Source organism: Oryzias latipes, chromosome 7, assembly GCF_053564925.1.
Source record: "Oryzias latipes strain Hd-rR chromosome 7, Olatipes_Hd-rR_3.1".
NCBI classification, from domain to species: Eukaryota; Metazoa; Chordata; class Actinopteri; order Beloniformes; family Adrianichthyidae; genus Oryzias; species Oryzias latipes.
This window is the reverse complement of record NC_136243.1, coordinates 31,729,232-31,746,430: the sequence shown is the minus strand read 5'-3', so window position 1 is coordinate 31,746,430 and position 17,199 is coordinate 31,729,232. Positions and strand designations below refer to the sequence as shown.

Genomic DNA, 17,199 nt, shown 5'->3' with positions numbered 1-17,199 from the left:
TGGAGAGAAAATGCAGAACAGGACATTCTGAAAACGGAGTTTAAAAAAAATGACTTTTTTGCAAACAAGACAGTCAAAGTAAAGAATCTGCAACTGAATCCCTGTAGAAAAAATATTATATTGGGTAAAGTGGACTCAGCTTACCTCCAAAGGAAGTCAATCAAAAAATGAGGTTGGAATTAGGGGTCAATCAAAAATTATTTTATCTTTTGATTCATCCTTTCTTTGAACAGCAAAAAGACTGTTTTAGGAGAATTACTGAAAAAATTGTTTTTGCATCAAAAAAGTATTTTTCCAAACCTCCCCTTTTTGTAAGACTTCATATTTGGATGTTTTCTTTGCAGTCCGGTTACAATTTTGTCTTTCTGGGTGTTTTTCCTGTTTTTTTGCAAACAGCTTTGTGAATGAACAATGTTTGAAACTGATTAGCCCTCCAGGGAAAAACTGACAGTCAGTAGCGCATCTGTTCCCCAAAGTCCTGCTGATGAAAACCCCCAAATGCTGCATATCTGCCTGTGAGCTCAGCTCAAAGGAGGCTGACAGCTGTTTTCCTCTGGATGGATCCGGTTTTTATTGGAGGTTTAGTAATAAAAAGTAAAACAAAAACAAACAAAAAACTTTTTCCTGTATGTTATGTATTGAGTTCCTGGGTACCAGGAAAGGTGGGAAAATGCTATTTCATTCCGTTTAAAGCAGTTTTCATTAATTTCAAAATTTTCCTTAACGAAAAAAAACAACTTTAAAATTAAAGTTAAATGAACGTTTAAAAAAACAACAACGAAAAATTGGTCTTAAAGCTGTTGTTGTTTTTGTTGGTCAGAGCAATATTTGTTTTAAATTTATGTTTTGTTTTTTATTCTATTATATTTCTTTGGTCAGAACAATATTTGTTTTAATTACGTAAAAATCTATATAGCTAGTAAGTAACAAGGGACACTTAAAATGGTTTTTTAATGAGCTGAATTTACAGAACCTTTAGGAAATAATCCAATAAAAAAGCAATTCAAAGTTTTTTTTTAACTTCAGTTTTGACTTCACGACCAGAACTGAACAAAACCACCAACAATAAAGACAGTTATACCACGTGATTCTGCTCTCCTCTGACAGACACAGGTGAGCTCTTACCTGTGGGTTCGGTGAACCCGGGTTCATTCCCTCGAGAAAACTGCACGAGACATTCCAGACGAGGGGTCAACACAGGAGTGGTCCAAAAGTGAGGAAATGCCTCCCAACCTGCGGGTCCTGACTGGGGAAACCGGAGAGGCGGGGGCGGGGCGTGCTGTCAGGGGCGGGGCGTGTCCCTCCAAACAAGGCCTCCAGGCTCAACAAATAGACTCACCTGATCACACCAGATTTGTTAAAGACGAGACTTTAACTTTGTTTTTAATCGTTTATTCTCTAGAAGCGTATGGATAGAACGAACCTCTTTGACTCTTTAGTCAAAGTTCTTCTTTTCCTTTCGTTTTTTGCCTTCAGCAAATCAGCTTCCTCCATCTTACCTCATCTTCTGCATCCTCTCCTCTAATCTAGCTACCTTCATGTCTGAAACTATTTCTCCCTCAAAAAGGAAATTGTTCTTTTTGTTGTTGTTTGTTTTAGTCTTGACCCCGAAGCTAGTAGTTCATATGATGCATGTGTGTTCTAGTACCTCAGGAAAGGGTGGTCCCCACAACTGATGACCACAAAATTGGTACCCATTATGTGTGTCTGTGTCTCTGGTCTGTCAGAGAGGGGAACCTCATTTTTGGCCTACATCATGAAATTGTCTATTTATTTAAAAGTAAACAATCAAGCAATTTTGACAAGCAAATATCAAAGAAATAGGTTGCAGCAGTTTTTATTTCGACTGAACTTGAGAAATCCGGGATGGGACTGAGCGCGAATAGCTTCAGTGATTCCTTATAGTACAGAATTGCTGTCAGTCAAAAGGAGATGCAGACCCTCCAATCATCACGCAGAAGCTCGGAGTCCGGGCCAGCCCACTCCCCATTCACCCCCAGAGACGCTGAGCGTCTGTGGGCGGGACATTATCGCAGCGTTTATCCAATGACCGTCTAGTTTTGAAGCGCTGAAAAAATGCGTTCAAAGCAGCCCCATTGAAGTCAATGGACGCTGGGCTTCAATAGGGAAATGCACTGTGACGCTGTGGGAATGTATGGGAAGGAAATCGAGTCATCCGACCTGCTATATGTAACTGATTCTGAACGAACTCGTCTTTGAGATGAACGTTTTCTAACGCAATTTTAGTCAATTAAATGTTATTACAATAGAATCAAGAATCAAGAATTTTTATTTGTCACATACAAAGTTATACTTAGCAAATACAACCAGTAGTGAAATGTACGCCAGGTACACCAATAGTACATATTTGACCATTCATTTTGTGACATTATAAGGGAAGCCGAGCTTCCCTTGCAGTCTTAAAGAAATCAGCACTGGTCTGTGTGTGTGTGTGTGTGTGGGGGGGGGGGGGGGTGGCATTGTATGGGTTTTAGAAAAAAATATTTGTTTTAATGTCTTTTTGTATTTAAAATATGATAATGTTTGTATGTAAAGCCCTTTGAGTAGCCTGATTTGGAAAAGTGCTGTAGAAATGGTTACATATGTGTACAGTATATCGTCTGTTTCTGGACATTAATGTCTGTTTTGTTCCACTTTATTTTTGTATCGTCTTTGCTGCATTTTTATCATAATGTTTGTGAGTTTACAAAAAAAGATTGAAGAAGACAAAATGAGCTTTAAGAATCAAAGAAAATTCAAAAATGCATTTATATTTCCTCTATATCCAACATCACGTATTTTTCAAAGAAATGTTTTTCTGCAGCATTAAATAGATTATAAAAGTTTTTCTCCACACTTCCACACAGCAAGTAAAATAAGGCAGGAAAACGAAACAACATAACATTCTTAGCATGTTATGGGATAAATGATACATTATTCAAAATAACTTTGGTACAAATATCATCCTGCAGCTCCACCAAGTGGTTTGAACTGCACGAGTTCCAACTCTTGAGCACTGGTAACACTTTGGTTTCTGTTCTCCTGTGTGTGGTTTGGGTTAACCTTAACCTCAGCACTAAACCACTGCGTGGAATGTCTTCATTTTGTCCAGATGCTGTTCAACATGCTGCACATTTCTGCACAGACACTGAAGTGAGTCCGTCTTTTTGTTACAAATGTTGATCCATCAACGATCAGCTTTCTCTGTGCTCCTCTATTAGACATGGAAATGCAACAGTTGCTCTAAAATTAAGTTGTCTTCACTTTTTTGTTTTTATTGACGCTCCTGACCACAGATGAGGAGGATATGAACACTCTGACCAGGGAATTAAAAGATTTGCCCTTTGACTCGGCTCCTTCTCAACTACAACACAGTCTAACGCTCCATCCTTCCTTCACTCATGAACAAGACATTGAAACTGCTCCACTTGGAGCAGGATCCATAGACATGTGAGTAACAGTTACACCCGAGACACAGAAAAAAGCTGTTTATGCGAGTTGAAACAAAACTGTCATCAAATCACCAACTCTCAGAAAGGAGTTGTTACAGAAAATCAGTTTCTCTTGGAGATTATCTCCGATTATCACATTCATTTGAATGTATAATTATTATGAAGAAAAATCCATGATAATTTCAGTCTCATTGATTTTCGCTGTATTATAAGTGATTCCAGTCATTAGAGAAACACACTCATGTTTAATGCTGAGATCCTGTCAGGGGAGGATTTGTAACTTGGAGTGAGTGAAACTGTAAGACGCAGACGGCAGAGCTGGAGCTGCGTTTGAGCCGGGCTAAAGTTCCTGTCAGGAGGCAAATTTCAGGACTTTGAACTGAAAATGAAAATAGATTTCTGAACTTGTAACAGTGAGCTTTAGCACAGTAAGCACGCTAAAGGTTCAGCTCGTCGTTTGATAAAAATGTCAGATGTTTCAGTTCATTTATGAAGCAAAATTTTACAATAATTTCTTTTTAAAGGCAAAGCAGAGACATTTATGGCATTAAAATTATATTATTGTGAATAGTTATCAAAGCTCACTACATCCTCTCTTTTTACTTCAAAAACGAGCCGTCAGAATTGTACCTAAAGACGGATATCTTGATCATATAAACAATTTATTTGATCAATCTAGACTTTTAAAACTGCATGACCTTGTGGATCTTTACACTGCACAACTTTTATACAGAGCCAATATTCTTTCTGTCGTCCGTTGAGCATCTCAAGCTCTTCTCTCCAAACCTTCACGTTCAGTGAAGATGCTTCATGATCTTCATCATGCTTGGATCCAGAGGCTTTGATCAGATTTTCCTCAAACTCATGTCTGTTGTTCAGCTATGAGGTTAAGAGCTGAAGGATCAAATGGAGGAGAAGGAGCGGGAGGAAGCAGTCGACGAGGAAGGAACCGGCTCCGCTGTAGGACCTTGATTGAACGACCCTCAGCAGAACTTCCACGGGGTAATGATCGCTCACGTTCAGAGCCTGAAGAACAAACAAGCAGCTTTACCACCAGAACTTGTACATGGATGACATGCTGGAGACGTCTGTGGCTGGAGACGACGCGTGCACGGATGCAGGCGTGCACAGTTACCTGCTTCTCTGTTAGTCCATATTCCTCCTGGAAGTTGAACGCTTTGGCAGAAGACGGCACAATCGCTCTGTCAAACGTTTCTCCGTGAACAACAATCCTGTCGACAGCAAAACATGAAGGACTCAGAAGTTTAGAGGCTCGTCACAGGATGGATGGAGGGTCACAGCAGGTCACCTGTCGTAGGCGCAGGAGGTGGTGGAGCGCACGGTGGTGTCGGCGGTGTCAGGAATGAGCCATGAGAGGCTGGTGTCGGTGATCAGGCGCACGTTCTTCCTGTTCTTCTTGGGGAGGTAACTGCAGTCGGCGTTGAAGTCTCCCAGGAGCATCACATTCTGCAACACGTTCAGCGTTACACACGACTTCTCATGGATCAAAGTCCTTTCAGAAGATCAAAGTTAATTAGGTTAATAAAGCATCAAAAAGGAAGGAAAAGCTGTGGCTAAAATTTGTGCAGACACTGCATAGATTAAAAGATTGACAGGGTAAAAATGTACAAATGGTAAACCATAAAAGCCATTACATGCCTAATAAATAAATAAATAAGTTGATTAAATTAGTTATTTAAAAGTTTAACTAAAAAGATGGGGTTTTAAATTACATTCAAAATTCTCCACAGAAGCAGAAGCTCTCAGATCTTTAGGTTAAAATGTTGTTTTTAGAAATTCAAGATATTTCACCAGGTTTTACGTTGTTTTAACCTCTCTTTGCTCTACAAATTTCCAAGCTTTTCTCAAAATCAGTCCAAAATGTTAGTTTCATTTGAAGAAATAAGGAAATTATTATCAAAATGACTCCAAATTATTTTAGGACTTAAAGAAAACTCAAATTGCACTGGAATTTTTGGTTCAATTTTAGGGATTTTTATTTTTATCATAATAAAGTTAAACTGGCATTCCTTGTCATTATTTTGGAAACAAAATCTAGATTTATTTTCTAAGAATAAGTGCTAGTTTCAGATTTTAATGAGGATTTACTAAGATGGTGTTCTTATTTTGTTGACACTTGGTTCTAAAATTATTTTTTTGCACTAATTACACTATGATTAAAATAAACTACAAGTCGGTACAAAAAAACGGAAAAAATACAAACCCTTGGCTTAAAACTGGAAAAAAACTAGTGGGCTGGCATTTTTATTAGATTATTTTCCCTTGTTTAATGCTTGTGTGGGACTTCTAGTTTTTAGATTTCTTATATTAAGATTTCTTGTCAATTTAGTTTGAAAAACTTTAGTTTGAAGTTTTTATCCTACTTTTGGATATGCTTTGTTTGGGTTGTCCCCTTGTCAATCAAAACAGGTTTATTATCATCTCAGCTGTTTTCATTTCTACTGATTATCTTCAGTGTACTTAAAAAACATGTTTTATTTTTATTCTTGTCAGGTCATCAGCCTTGTCTTTTTTTTCCATGGGTTTTGTCATGTTTAAGTTGGTTTATCAAAGTTAACGTTTCTGCCACCAAACCTGGTTTCCTGCATTTCAGGACCAATGTGTTGGTCTCCTGTACATTGGGTCCTATGCCTCCGGTTCCTAAAGAGACCATCTGTCATGCGGGGTATCAGTATAAGGCGTGCTTACGTCAGTCTTCCACATCTTCCTGACTTGCTGCAGCACGTCGTACAGAGCGTCCAGCTCCTTGGTGGTGTTGGTCGGAGTGGTGTGCTGAGGAATGAGGACGAACTCCTTCACAGCTGAAACGAGAACAAGGAAAATGCAGAGAGAGGAGCTCATCCTGGCGTGAAATGCTGTCTCACCTGAGGTTCCTGAGTTTCACAACACCTCACCTGTCTGTGGAGCTTTGAAGCGCACAACAAAGGGCTCTCTGGAGAACGCGTCTTCGTCTCCTGGAAGGTCATCTGGGTACTGATACTCGTCCGTGACGGTGGTCGTGCTGCTTCTGCGCACACAAGGAGGAACTCCGTGTTTCTCTGTGAAGCATCTCTTAAAGACAACTCAATGGTGTGTGAGCTCACCTGTAGATGAACACATACTGCTCCTGGTACGAGTCTGAGCGGCCCAGCCTCTCGCTGGACACAGACTTGTACGTGTGTTTGGGGTCAAACCTGCAGCAAAGCGATGCAGAGAGAAGATGGGTTAAAGCTACAATCAACAGGCTGCAGCCACGCCACACGCTCCACGCTCTGTCGTCCACTCTGTAAGCCTCTGATGGTTCAGGACTCTTTAAGAACATTGAATGCATTACTCTGCCTCCTCAAAGGGAATCCCTGCTTTATCTACCTTTGTGTATCAGTGTGAGACAATCCAGGTCATTAAAGACCTCCTCCTCCTGAAAAATAATGTGTTTTTAACATATTCTTGCATTTCTGGGTATTTCTTTATTTGAATTGTTGTGAATTGGGAGCAGATGAAAAAATGCAGCTTGAAAACGATCTTATTTTTGACAAATAGAGTATAGTGGGTGAGCCACAAGCTCCCACAGGTTCATTCCATTCTTCATTTTCAGTTTTAGGTGTCTTACATCCATCAATTACTCACACCTGTAAACATCACCTAATCTCACCCTCTTGTTTTTGACAAACGTCAAGTTTATGCACGGTGTGAAGTTTGTTTTAGACTTTATCTGCTTCAAACATTCTTTCATTCTAATTTATGAGAACGCCTCCACTTTCCTGAGGGTCTTCTCAGTTTCCTGGCTCATGACTTAAATCTCCAGAAGGTTCAGAGTGGAGCTCAAAAAAGTAAAAAAAAAACGGAAGAACGTTTTATTCATGACTTCTGGGGGTAAAAAGGCTGTGTATGGGTGTGATGGACAGAGACGGTTCACCTCCTGATCTGCTCCAGAAGCTCCGGTAAAGCCCCCCCTTTGCTGTCCCGGACCTCCTGCAGGAGGCAGACGTCACAGCGAGTGATGATCTGCAGCACAGAGAAAAAGTCCTGATGCAACAGCTGATTTCATTTATAGATTTTGTAGTTTCTGCAGTTGATGAGCATCTTTATCCCCTCACTGCCTAAACTGTACATGTTGGTTTTTTATTAACATTGTTTTTGTAAAAACTTTTAGTTATAGTTAAAATAAACACATTGCGTGAATTTTTAGACGTTTTCAGCACCTTTTCAACAACTATTTTCAGCTATTTTGACCAATCTTCAACTTTTTAATAAGATTCCTATCTGTATTGGGTTTAGCTCACTTTTAGGGTTTTTGAAAGATTTTATTGTTAGAAAAAAAGGTTTAAAATGTATTCTCATTCAAAAACTTTGTGCTTTTAAGGACCTTAACTTTAAAAGATCAATGAAACGTTTGAAAATTTAGCAGCTCCTACTCAAGTTTGGTTTCAGTATTCTTCCGGGCAACACCTTAGCACATTGTTGCTGGATTAGGGTTAGGATTAGGGTTAAGATTAGGATTAGGATGAGGGTTATGATTAGGATTAGGATTAGGATTTTGATTAGGAATGTGGTTATGATTATGATTAGGGTTAGGGTTAGGGTTAGGGTTAGGGTTAGGGTTACAGTTACGGTTAGTGTTAGGGTTAGGATTTCTGTCTCTGTTGAGACACAGAACTCTTTTTTATAAAACTGCAGAGCTGACAAAAGTCTTGCTGGTCTTTAAACTAAAAGTAGGAGATGGAGATGAATAATAAAATAAGTAAAACGTTCTGGCCTTGTACTCACCCTCACGAGAGTTTGCATGACGTCAGACTTCTTGGACTTTGATTCTCCAAAGTGTTGAAGGTTGAAGGCGCAGATTCTGAAGTCTGCAGCTCCGTATGCGACTCTGACGTCCAGGAGGAAGGAGAGCAGCAGCAGACATGACGTCCTCATGGTTCTGAGCTACAGACAAAAACACAGTCAGAGGTTTTTCGGGGTTCATACCTTATACTACTGCAAGACTTCCCTTTGTTATGTTGGGGGAAAAAAAGTTTATTTTAAGTTATTTTCCTCTCCTGTCCCCTTATCAGTCCCAGTGCTAGGACGTTTTATATGGTCGGGCAGGTGGGGGGCAAGGAAGTTGGAAGGGTGATTAATAAGAACAGTAGAGTAGAAGGCCATTACAAATGAAAGGATCAAAAATAAGTGTTTTATTATTATTACTATTAAAAAAGCTTTTTTTAAAGTTGATGTGCCATTAATTGAATTGTATTTATTAAACCTTTGTCGATAAGGGTACTGATATTGACTCAAAAATTGGGGGGAAAGGAGGGGGACGATGCTTTTTGCTGGGGTGGCAGCTGCCCCATTTTGCCGCCCCTGCATTAAATTTTTCCTTTTGAATCCTGATACTAACCTGAGTTTGACTATTATACGGGATGACTAACAGGTAGAACAGAAGAAACATACATGTTTCACCTTTCATTGGTGTATTTCAGGGTTACAATTACTGGGTAAGCTAGGGAAATAAATAGTAAATAAAAAAGATTAGAGGATATTTAGTCGCTAAAAAGGTTAAATTCCTGTATGTCTGTAACATGCTTTAGAGGTCCTCCTAACTGTAGAATGGTGCATAAAAATATAGAAAACTTCTAAAATAAAGTCTCTAAAAATTATTCTCCAAAGGCTATGATTATAATATTAGCCACAGTGCAGAAAATCATGGAGACAAATGGAAAAGCTATCTTTATTTAAAGGGCTTGCCCTCTTTATTTTGCCCTCAAATCTGTTCCGTTATGCTGCTTGACTCTCATCGAGGACAGACACTTTTTCCTCTCGCTCCTCCTGCATCAGTTTATTCCCAAGGCTTTTGTCCTGTCTGCACTTTTCACCCTTTTGCATCTCTGAATATGGATCTGAGTAGCTGGTCTCTCAATTCGATCGACAAAGATTTCTCCACACTAAGGAATGGGACAGCGGACCCTTCCTGCCCAGAGGGAACCCATGCGGCTGGATACACCAACGATCCGTGGGGCATGCAGAGGCTGGTGTGCCTGGCCCAGCTGTCTCTGGAAGATGTCGTAGATGTGGCTACAGTGTGGCTCCACTGGTGTGTGAATGTGTATGAATGATCCCGGTGATGGTCAGAGGGACCGTAGGCGCGAAATGGCAGCCACGCCTCTGTCAGTCTGCCCCAGGGCAGCTGTGGCTACAACCATAGCTTACCATCACCAAGTATGAATGAGGAGTGAATGAATAATGGCCACACTGTAAGCGCTTTGAGCGTCTGGAAAAGCGCAGATAAATCTAATCCATTATTATTATTATTATTATGTGTATCTATTCGGATTTCTGATAATTGCATTCCTCCTTATTGGGATCGGAGGATTTCTGATTTATCGGGCAGTCTGGGAGCAGAAGACGGAGAGAGACGAGCTGTCTGAGCTGTGTGGGAAGATCCTTCAGGGAGTAGAGACTCACAGAGAGAAACTTTCACAAGTGGATCAAAAGCTCTGTGCTTGTCTTGCCCACTTAAGCAAAGTGCTTGCGACCCTTGAACTTGTGCCGAAGATGGATGCCAACTTGGAGCGCGTTTCTGCCCGAATTGAGGGAAGACTGGTCTAAATGCCCACTTTTTGGATCAAAAATCAGCATCAAATCTGCAAGAGCAGTCGAGGACTCAACCAGTAGAACAAACAACTGCTGGCGCCCAGAAGAATTTTTATCTAATCAGACTCCCTTCATGAGCTGAGGGCTGCTGCCGTTGGCTCCACCAAAACATATTCACTTCTACAGAGTGTAAACAACAGCTGCATGCAAAGGATGACACTTGCTGCTCATGCCTTCTTGACCTCGGCCTTCCCTCCATTCACCCCCCCCTTCCCGTGCATTGTCTGGAAGATGCACCTCTTGGCTGTACTCTTGGATTGATCCACAGGCACCCCCCCATCCCCACCCATTGAGCCTCATGTACTGTGTTGTTGTCTGCGTTTGTGCTTCTGTGTTTAAATTGTCATTTTTTCTTGTATCTTCACATTTTCAGCAGTGTTGAGATGTGACTGTTTGTGTCACCGATGCCCCCCCCCCCCCCCCCCCCCCCCCCCCGGTTTTGTAAACCATCTGCACCCATGCTAAGCAAGGCGCGCCTACCATGGCTGCACCTTGTTAGTTTCTTCTGGATCTGTTGGTTTCTTCCAGATTTACTGGATCTGTTGGTTTCTTCCAGATCTTCTGGATCTGTTGGTTTCTTCTAGATTTACTGGATCTGTTGGTTTCTTCCAGATCTTCTGGATCTGTTGGTTTCTTCCAGATTTACTGGATCTGTTGGTTTCTTCCAGATTTACTGGATCTGTTGGTTTCTTCCAGATTTACTGGATCTGTTGGTTTCTTCTCCACAGTTTTAAAGTTGTTTCCTGTTTGGTCTTCAACATGTCATGTGATGTTTACTCAAGTCACAACTAACCTAAATCAATTCTGATGAAGGAAAAACCTCTGAATGAAAACATGTGAACTTTGACTTGCAGTGTGTTGTCAGAAGTTGTTACTCGGCAGTAGTGTTTGTTTGTGTGTTTCTCTACTGAAAAGCTGTTATTTTTCTATTGTTTCTTGTTTTTGGGTTGAAGGCTTTGGTTAAAAAAACAAGAAGAACCATTTCCTTTTGGTTTTTGAAAGAGGTTTGCACACCGAGTCTTGGATAGTTTGAACTTCCCACTTATGAGCAAAAACTGTCAGTTCTTGTTTTGGAGATGTCATGCTGCTGGTTTGAAAGCAGCAGAGCAGCCTCACATCACACTGTCTGCTTTTCTTACAAGCGGTAAGTATTGTTACATTATTTCACGTCACGACATGCCTGACTTGACAGCATGACACAGATGAAGCTGTCAGGACTGAAGCAGCAAACGGGAAAGCTTCAGTCTGCAGCTGTAAGGTTGGCCGTTAATGTTAGACACTCATGCAGCTCTGCAGGATGGAAGAAAAAAGCGGCCCTCAGTCAAACCTGTGACTGTTAGAAAGCAGTCAGTTTCTCTGCTGCTCTCAGTCAGAAGATCAGGATCCGGTTTCAGGGTTCTCCTCCTTTGTCTCCTCTGTCAGAAAGAGAAGGACAAACTTGAACTCACCGGCGCTGTCTGTGATATGGGCTTGTAGGAGGGAGTCCGTCCTTCTGTGGAAACTCTGAGCTGGACAGCTTCCTGTGGGTGGAGCTGAAACCAGAGCGGCACTGCAGCTGCTTCTAATCTTCACGCTTTCTGCTGCTGATAAGAAGGTCCTAAGGTTTCTTCACTCCTCTTCCTCCTTCCTCTTTCACAGCAGAAACTCCTGCATGTTTGAGTCCCTCCTCTTCCTCCCCTCAGCAGCTGATCAAGCACCCCCCCCTCCCTGGTTCCACTGGATGTTTGTTTCTAAAAAAAAAAAAGGAGGAGTTCCCTGCATTGTAAGACCCACCTTACATGAGGTCGCTTTTCAAACTCCTTTTAAGGCATTTGAAAGTCTGCTTTTTCACAAAAACTGAATAATATGTTCAATTAAAATTTAATCTTAAAACTGGATTCAACTTAGGATAAAATATTCAAATGAAAATTTAAAAAAAAAGTTCCTGTAACAGAATGACAGAATGGAAACTTTTACTAAGAAAGCAGAGGCCTGAAACAAATCATGTGATCCTTCTTCCCTCTTTGTGCTCAACAGTCACTTTAGGAATGATGGTTCCTTTCAACCGCAAAAGGATTTTCTGGAAAACTCTGTCAATACCAGTCATGTACTGAAGTTGTATTCACAAACATGCAGTTAAAATTTCAGCTCAACCTCTGCTTGTTTTTTCACTTCTTTAAAAAAGTTTAAAATCAATAAATGTTCTTTGTCTTGTCTAAGAAAATACAAAAACAAAGATAAAGCATCATTACCTTGAGGACTTTTGTTACCAATTTTTGTATCAAACTGCAATTATGTGGCTCACATTTGCTAGAGAATACTTTTTTATAATTGGAATAGTTTTTAGTTTAGTATTTTAAACATACAAAAAGTCAATAAATTCATAGAAACTTATATTTTGGATACAACAAAACTATAAATTTGTAATATTTATTTCTTCCAGCAGAGGTATCAGTTCTTTCATGGCAAAATTTAAAATCCTTTTGTTTTAAATCCCTCGTTTTTCAATTAATATTTTAATGCTTTTTCATATAATTGTATTTTTTTGCCATGAAGGGCGAAATACCAAAAAAGTTTTAATATACAGGTTTCAGCCTGAAATACCTTATAAACAGTTAAAAATGTTCAAGCCTTTTCTGGCTCTACAGCTCCTCAGTCAATCATTTCTGGCTTTGCTTTGACATTTTTTCTCAATAAGGATATTTCTGGAAAGAGAAATGTTTTAATTATAAGTTTAACAGATTTCCAACAAACTTTATTCCCACCAACAACTGGTGCAACAGTTCAAACTTTTTAATTAGTTCTGGATCAATTAAATATAAATTGTCTTTTTTTCTTCTGCTGGCTCATTTTGGCTCAGCGGTTAAGATTTAATTTTGATAGATTGAAAAGCTTTTTATAAATTAGAGGAACCTCCAACCTTTTTTTTGGTCTACATCCTCCAATAAAGGAAAAACACGTTTGTTGCCATTTTTTTGGGGGCAGTTTTCTTATTCAACCCCCAGAAATCTACAGAAAACCTGCCGTTTGCAAAGACCAAACATCTGATGTTTAAAACCGTACTGCATGTCGTTTTTGGTCAAAAACTACAAAACTGAAAGAAACAAAAGAGACAGAAGTAAAGCTCCTTAAAAAGAAAATCAAAGGAGTTTGGCTCCAAAATGTCACGAGGCTTTAACTTTATTGTAACTCATTTTTCTGCATCCTCCCAATAAGAACACGGGTCAGCAGATCTTTAGACCTTCCAACGGTTTCACCATAAAAGAGCCACCACCATCGTTTGGTTCTCAAAGCCCACTTTTATTGGATCGGTTCTCCGACAGCGCATGTTCATTTAGGGTTGGCGTGCAGAGCCTTCCAGCGGGTCAGGGGCCCTTTGCTGGGGATGTACTTGACGCCGCAGCCATCGGGGATCAGACGCTTCTCTGCCATCATGTCATCGAAGTCGCAGGTGTTAAACTTGGTGAAGCCGTACTTCTTAGAAATATGGATCTGGGGGTCGGAGAAGAACGACGTTAGGGCAAATATTTAGAAGACAACGGGCAGTTTTGTCTCAGTGGTCCCTTAAAGCACTCAGCACCTCACAGCTGAGGACATACACAACCAAAGAGTCTCTGTCTGCAGCCTTTGCACACTGGAGATGTACGAGAACACAACCAGTCGGCTTAATAAGCTGCAGTCTACATTTGTACACGCCAACGGCTTCGTTTACCTTCTGGCGTCCGGGGAACTTGAACTTGGCTCTGCGCAGAGCCTCCACCACATGCTCCTTGTTCTGAGTCTTTGTGCGCACGGACATGATGACCTGACCGATGTTCACGCGAGCCACAGTGCCCTGCGGCTTCCCAAAAGCGCCACGCATTCCAGTCTGGAGCCTGAGGAGACACGGGGGGGGGGGGGGGGGGGGGGGGGGTCGTCACGTGATCCGAGCGGAAAGGCGTCGCCTTCGATCGCCGGCATGAACCCAGGCGAACTCACCGATCAGCTCCGGCGCATGATAACATTTTGTTGATGCGGATGACGTGGAAGGGGTGCAGACGCATGCGGATGTGGAAACCATCCTTACCGCAGGTTTTCACCATGTACTTGTTGGCACAGATGCGGGCGGCCTCCAAGGCTGCAGGGACCACAGATTCACGCCGATTAAACAAAGTCCCGGAAACGCCCAACCTGCTCAGAAGACGCCTTACCTTCTGAGGACAGCTGCTCGTACTCATCAGACACCATGTGGCCACACAGAGGAAACTCGTCCACCTTTGCCTTCTTCCTGCCCAAATCAAAGATCCTGATCTTTGGATCTATGTGAAACAAAAAATAATAGTTGCTGAACAAATACAGAAGAAAAAGCAGAAACCCTGCCAACTTCCAACCCTTTCCTAGGATTTCTTAGTGATGTTTACAGGTTTAAAATCAAACTAAAAGGGAAACTGATTCAGTTTTGACAGATTTGTCTCAGTGGTCCCTTAAAGCACTCAGCACCTCACAGCTGAGGACATACACAACCAAAGAGTCTCTGTCTGCAGCCTTTGCACACTGGAGATGTACGAGAACACAACCAGTCGGCTTAATAAGCTGCAGGACATAAACAGCGGATCCAAACAAAGCTCAACCAGACGATCAACATCTCAGTCTGACAGTTTGACTCCACGGTTAGATGGATGCACTTCAAGCTTTTGCTACAGGAAAACAACATTTTTGAGTTTGGTCCAAATTAAATGAGATGAAAAACCACCTGCTCTCGTTCCTTTGAGCAAAACATCGTCTCAAGACTCAAGACAAACAAACAAAACACACTTGACATCCAAAAACAAAGTCACCTGGAAATAGTTTAAGCTAAAATTCAAATTTAAGTACGTCTAGATGACTAAACGATGTAATAAGTTTACGATTCTTTAAACTGCATCTACTGTAACACATATCTTTAGTGGACTTGACTAGTGCTCCATAACTCTTCATTAAAGATAACCTAAATTAGGTCTGATCAAATCTGGTTAGCCTTCCAGTTGAGAAGATGAAAACTTTAAAGATCAAAGCTGAATTGTTTCCTTTTTTTATATATTAGAAATAACAAACACCCACCTCTGTTATTCTAATTTGCTCAATTAACTTCATTAACTAACAACTTAATGCTAAATATGAATCCAGAAGAAAACTCAAAATCCTGCCATGAAAACAGCTGATGCCAATAAAACATGAACTCATAACATTTTTCTTTCCACGTAAATGGATGTGATTGCTGTGAGTCTCTTACCAGGTACACCCCTGCAGAAACGGGACTTTGGGTAGGGCTTGTTTTTGCAGTAGCGGTAACTAACAAACAAAACAGGAGAGATGATGATGATGATGATGTGTGGGGAAATAATCAAAGCTTGCAAACAGATGATAGCTAAAACACCAGAATTAACAGTGCTTATTAAAATAGGAGGATTTTATTGTAATACGGTATACTTTAGCATGCATAATAAAATACATTCCAAAGTCATTTAAAGTATTAAAAAGAGTAGACATTTACAGTAAATATCTGGGCATCTGTTATGTGTAAAGTATTTGGGAGGAAAAACTGAAACGTTTAAAGAAAAGTGTCCGCGTGTTCCACTTAAACAGAAAGTTTTATATTTTAGTTTTACTACTGTTTTGGGAGGGAACAACTTTTAAAATGTTTCGGTCAAACTAATCGCTATTAATTAAGTTTGAAAAGAATTGAGAATTCCTGCTAGCATAGACGTAGCTAACATTAGCTCGTAAAGCTAATGCTCTGTGATCACAAACTTACAGTAGGGTAACACAGAGACAAAACGAACACAAACTATTTAAGAAAATAAACATATTCCATTAAGAACCGGCTCGTGTGGAGGCCTGCCGGCGCGCGGAGCCCTCCACATGGTTCGGAGCCGCTGCCATTTTCCGCTTCGGGCCCTGATCTAAAACCGAGCAGGGAGAGACTCACCAGCGGGCTGGACGGCGCCCCATGGTTACAATCTGCAAAATAACAACCAAAAAACGGCGTTATTTAGCGGAGTCTGAGCTCAAGAGTGCGGAAAACAACTTTGAATTTACAATTTGAAGAAGAGCAGATGAGTACACGATCCCACCACGCACTCACCTAATGGAGGAAAGGAAGAGGAAGGAACTTCCGCTACGTCATCAGTGTTGGCCGGGCAAGGATTTTAACTTAAATTAAATACAATATTTTAAAAAATATTTTTTAAATACTCATACATATTTTCTTACACATATTTGGTGTAGAAAATCTAAAATATTTCCAACGCTGTTATGAAGCTTTTTTTTCTTTTTCATCAATAGCATTCTGGGAGGTGTAGTTTAATTTGTTAAATGACTGAGCAAAACCACCGGATGTTAAATCACTTTTTCTCTGGAATTACAGTAATCTGCACAGAAAACGACCCAAATTAGGTCTTACTTACATTCCATCTCCACTAGTACAAACAAAAAAGCAAATAAAACTTGTCATTTCCTCAGCTTTAAAATTTAATATAATTTTTTTTGTACATGTATCCCCCCTGGTGTTTATTTTGAACGTTTGCTGTACAGTTCAATTCAATTCAATTCAATTTTATTTTTAAAGCCCAAAATCACAACATCAGTCGTCTCAATGGGCTTTTATACCGGTAATTGTGAAGTAAACATGAAATCAGAAGGATCATGAGTACATAGAATTCAATAGGGAAATTCTAAACTGAACTAACTTAACAGACTAAACTAATCTGGGCATCCCTGCCCTTGGATCATCCTTCACGGTAACTCCTTAAAAAAAAACAGACTCCGGAAACAAAGAAGAAACCTCAGGGGAATCATACAGTTGACATTCTTTTTTTCCGAGTTATGTTGTTATAAAGTGAGCCAACTCTTTCCAAAATGTTTGAGTGAAAGTGAAAATGTTCCTTGTTATTCAACCTATGTCCAAAAAAAAAAAAATTTGCACTGAAAACCAATCAAACTATTTTACTTTGTTGTGTTTTAAATACAATTTTTTTTTCCTTTTTATTTGAGTGTGTTAGATAAGTCAGCGATGTGTTTGTGAATGAATTCATCAAACACCCCATCAAACTATATCAGCAACTGTAAGCTTTCTTTGTCTCATGTTTTTTACTTCAGATTTGTTAAAACCTTTGTA

At 40.2% G+C, this 17,199-nt stretch overlaps 3 protein-coding genes and 2 non-coding genes across 8 annotated transcripts in view; all 5 read right to left on the bottom strand.

Moving 5' to 3' along the window:
* The window catches only part of slc35h1 (solute carrier family 35 member H1), a 39,422-nt gene extending 38,156 nt beyond the window's left edge, over positions 1–1,266 (bottom strand). For all 3 annotated transcript variants that reach the window (XM_023956380.2, XM_023956381.2, XM_023956382.2), the window contains exon 1: positions 1,126–1,266. In XM_023956380.2, coding sequence (XP_023812148.1) covers positions 1,126–1,152 — 27 coding nt within the window. In that variant the 5' untranslated portion in view covers positions 1,153–1,266. The remainder of the gene's footprint in view (positions 1–1,125) is intronic.
* Positions 1,267–2,750: 1,484 nt separating this feature from the next.
* dnase1l1 (deoxyribonuclease I-like 1) lies at positions 2,751–11,772 on the bottom strand. 2 transcript variants are annotated; one of them, XM_023956383.2, is made up of 9 exons: positions 11,534–11,772; positions 8,220–8,378; positions 7,369–7,457; positions 6,557–6,646; positions 6,368–6,480; positions 6,162–6,274; positions 4,762–4,919; positions 4,588–4,684; positions 2,751–4,478 (listed from the first exon to the last, which is right to left on the bottom strand). In XM_023956383.2, exons 2-9 carry the CDS (start codon positions 8,367–8,369, stop codon positions 4,332–4,334), a joined length of 957 nt encoding a protein of 318 aa, XP_023812151.1. In that variant the 5' UTR covers positions 8,370–8,378; positions 11,534–11,772; the 3' UTR covers positions 2,751–4,331. The 2 variants fall into 2 exon arrangements, with proteins under 2 accessions (XP_023812151.1, XP_023812153.1); XM_023956385.2 differs by having other exon boundaries at positions 11,413–11,581.
* A 1,571-nt stretch (positions 11,773–13,343) lies between these two features.
* rpl10 (ribosomal protein L10) lies at positions 13,344–16,189 on the bottom strand. The gene is made up of 6 exons (XM_078949592.1): positions 16,012–16,189; positions 15,316–15,374; positions 14,255–14,362; positions 14,043–14,181; positions 13,777–13,939; positions 13,344–13,556 (listed from the first exon to the last, which is right to left on the bottom strand). Exons 1-6 carry the CDS (start codon positions 16,032–16,034, stop codon positions 13,395–13,397), a joined length of 654 nt encoding a protein of 217 aa, XP_078805718.1. The 5' UTR covers positions 16,035–16,189; the 3' UTR covers positions 13,344–13,394.
* Positions 13,611–13,743, bottom strand: LOC111947699 (small nucleolar RNA SNORA70). Its single transcript, XR_002873591.1, has one exon. It is a non-coding gene; the product is annotated as a small nucleolar RNA SNORA70 (small nucleolar RNA).
* LOC111947698 (small nucleolar RNA SNORA70) lies at positions 14,510–14,642 on the bottom strand. Its single transcript, XR_002873590.1, has one exon. It is a non-coding gene; the product is annotated as a small nucleolar RNA SNORA70 (small nucleolar RNA).
* Positions 16,190–17,199: the final 1,010 nt, after the last annotated feature.